The sequence below is a fragment of the Miscanthus floridulus genome, chromosome 7 (genome assembly GCF_019320115.1).
Source record: "Miscanthus floridulus cultivar M001 chromosome 7, ASM1932011v1, whole genome shotgun sequence".
NCBI lineage: Eukaryota > Viridiplantae > Streptophyta > Magnoliopsida > Poales > Poaceae > Miscanthus > Miscanthus floridulus.
The window spans coordinates 97,246,085-97,249,184 of NC_089586.1; the positions used below are offsets into that span (position 1 = coordinate 97,246,085).

General features: G+C 51.1%; 1 protein-coding gene across 1 annotated transcript; it reads right to left on the reverse strand.

The window, feature by feature from the left end:
• Positions 1–589: 589 nt before the first annotated feature.
• LOC136465916 (S-locus-specific glycoprotein S13-like) lies at positions 590–1,342 on the reverse strand. Its single transcript, XM_066464467.1, has one exon. It carries the CDS (start codon positions 1,340–1,342, stop codon positions 590–592), a length of 753 nt encoding a protein of 250 aa, XP_066320564.1.
• Between the last annotated feature and the right edge of the window lie 1,758 nt (positions 1,343–3,100).

Sequence of the window (3,100 nt, forward strand, 5' to 3'; positions counted from 1 at the left end):
TCATGAAGAATGCTGTGTTTCATGGAAGAAGCAAGCATATCGAGATCAAATACCATTTCATTAGAGAGTGCATAGAAAGAGGTGAGATCATAGTGAAGAGAGTGAGTACAAATGAGCAGAAGGCTGATGCTCTAACCAAACCACTGCCAATGGGAAAATTGTCAGTGATGAGGCATTTGCTCGATGTGAGAGACTTGAGCCTTTGTCAGGCTTAGGGGGGAGACTGTTGGTGTAACCCTGACAAAGGCGTTGCTGAAGACATGTTTCAGAGCAAGGGAGTGCGTGGAAGGCGGGAGAGTTTCAGTTTGAAACTCGTATGCGCAGGAGCTGGTGAAGCGGAGCGGTGACCGCGCCCACGATCTTGGCGGTTCTGAAGAGTGTGTTTTACAGTAACTTGTATCCATGTTTTAGGAGGTGTGTTTTCTGTAAAATGTGTCATTAGCTCCATGTATTAGTTGTTGGGACATTAGTGTGTGTGTGCTCTCTCTGGTAAGCCGGTTAGGCACATCGTGTCGTGCAAACTCGAAAGCGAAAAGGGGCGCTGTCCACCCTGTCGCCATGGTGGCGGTTGCCTGAAACCTCTGTGTGTTCATCGTGTTCTTGTGTTCCAATTCTTGATCCATCCACCAATACAGCGCTTGATCGTGATCCTCGTGCAACATCCCCAACCGTCGGTGGCGAGCACGAACCCGTTCCTCCTGCGCTGGTCGACGCTGAGGCTGCTGGTCGACGCAGACGCTGAGGCGCTGAACCAGTTCGTGTTGGTGCACGTCAGCGAGACGTCGTTCCCGGTGTCCCCGTCGAGCCCGAGCCTCGCGCCGGGGAGCAGCGCGTCGCCGGGGTAGTCGAAGCTCTGCCACAGGACCCGCGACGAGTTGGCCTGGTCTCTCACCACGAGGTTGCCGCTGTCGAGGAGGACCGCGACGGCGGATGCGGGTGCGGGCGCGGGGCCGTCGCCGTCGCTGTCATCGCCCGCCACGCTTGACCACCAGAGGTAGGCCCCGGCCTCCGTGATGTACAGGCGGTCGCCGAAGAGCTGCAGCGCCACGCTGGAAAGGTCGGAGATGTAGACCCGGTGCCCGAACCAGAACTTCGGGGTGCCCGCGTTCCTCGGCATGTTCCTGATCCGGATGCCCAGGAAGTGGTATAAATCCGTCCCCGACGAGAAGAACCCCAGCTCGAACACGTCGTTCCGGGACACCAGCGTCTCGTTCCCAGAGATGCCCTCGCCGGGGAGGATGGTGTCTCTGGCCGCGAAGGCAGCCACGGTGAGAAAGAAGAAGGCGGGCAGTGGTGCCATGGGTGGCCGGGACAGCGAGCAGACGCGTTTCACTGCCTCCATTGGCGAACTAGCAGTAGTAGCAATAGCAAGGAAAGCTGCCGGTTGGAGGATAGCAGCGGCTCGCCAGCGCGCCCGCAGCAGCGACGGCGGGCGCCATGGAGCCGTCCGCGTACGAGACGAGGTGCGGGAAGGGGTTTTTATAAATGTTTTTTAATTTAAGGTTAAATAAATAGGTATAGAGTGCAGTGAATCATTTTAAAAATTTATGACCTAAAAAGTCACTTTGAAAGTTGATGGACCCAACTAAAATCTTCCTATAAGTTAATAAATCTCTGGTGCATTTAACTCAAAAATAAATTAGTTTCTTTTTTTAAGCGCCTATTCAAACATCTTTGTGCTGTACATGGCCTAATGGTGTTGGAGGCGCATGTCGGAGGCACCATGACGTTCCTTTCATGTGCGCGAGTGCAAGTGTATTGTATTTGGTACATGGTCTACTAGTAATAGACAGATTACAGTATAAGTAATCTGTTATGATTTCTTTTCATACCTGAATCTGTTATGATTCTTTTTATACCTTTTTTTTTGCGAATGATTTCTTTTCATACTTGAGATCTTATCTTTCGTACTGTTTGGTTGGATGATTTGTAAAGGCATCTGATTACGGTGGCAACTGATAACATTAGATTCTGTTTGTTTTGCTTCCACTGTAAACGCATCACGCCGTAAAGCGATACGGGCCAAGAGAAATCTGATACTGCTCAAACCTGGCCGTAATCTGTTCGCCTCATCTTCCCCTCGACATCTTCGTCTAGTTCTTTCCCAGCGCCGGCGCCGCCCATCCCCAGTTCCCCACTGCCTCTTCGCGTCCTAGCGTGACTCCACCCCTTCCCGTCCTCTCTGCCTTCTCCAATCTTGGCCTGCAGAACCGCGCCGCCCACGCCGCAACCCCAAGTGTTCTCATCTCGTCGAGGCCGTCAGCTACCCAGAAATTCTGGACGTCCATGGACGATGTCGTCGCCGCCGAAGAAACACTGTCACTTCCTGCACATCGTGATGGCCTCATCGAGCTAGGCGAGCACCACCGCCACCTGCTCCGGCACCAGCGAACGCCTCGTCGACTTACTGCGAGATGATGAGCGACTCGCAAACCAGCCTCCCGCCATGGACGAGCACGAGGTGGATGCAACTGGCTGCGGCGTGCATCCTCAACGCCATCAACAACGCTACATCTCGAGTTCCCACTCGAAGCAGGCACGCAGCGGCTCCGAGCATGAAGATCTCCGTCTCGCTGTTTATCCGATTCCTTTACGGACCGAACCAAACAAAGCCAGTATTTGCTTAATTTGTTTCCATTTGCGCCGTCTTCCATTACTGTTCACGTTTACGTTTACCGGATGCAACCAAACAACTCCTTTGTCAATCCGCCTTTGCTTATTGTTAGGAATGCCGAATGCAACACCCACTCTACAACCAACACCTACGCAAGAGCCAATGAGATGAGGAGCGGTATGCATAGATCAATTCTAAGAAGAAAGCCAAACTACTGAAAAAACAGCTTGAAGTCCATGAACAAATTGATTTGTTTGGTGTCAAATGATAAAAATACTTGAGGATGAGTGTATCTGAATGGATATATGCATTGCACCCAAAATGACTCCTAAAAATTTGAATTAAGTGTTTTTGGCTGAGTAGACTCGTAGCATCATCTAAAATATAACATATACATATATGACTGTTGTCCCATTGCAAATTACAGAGATAGACCTATTTTCCTATGAAAGTGAAACACTACAAGGTGTTCTTCCTTTCTGCTAG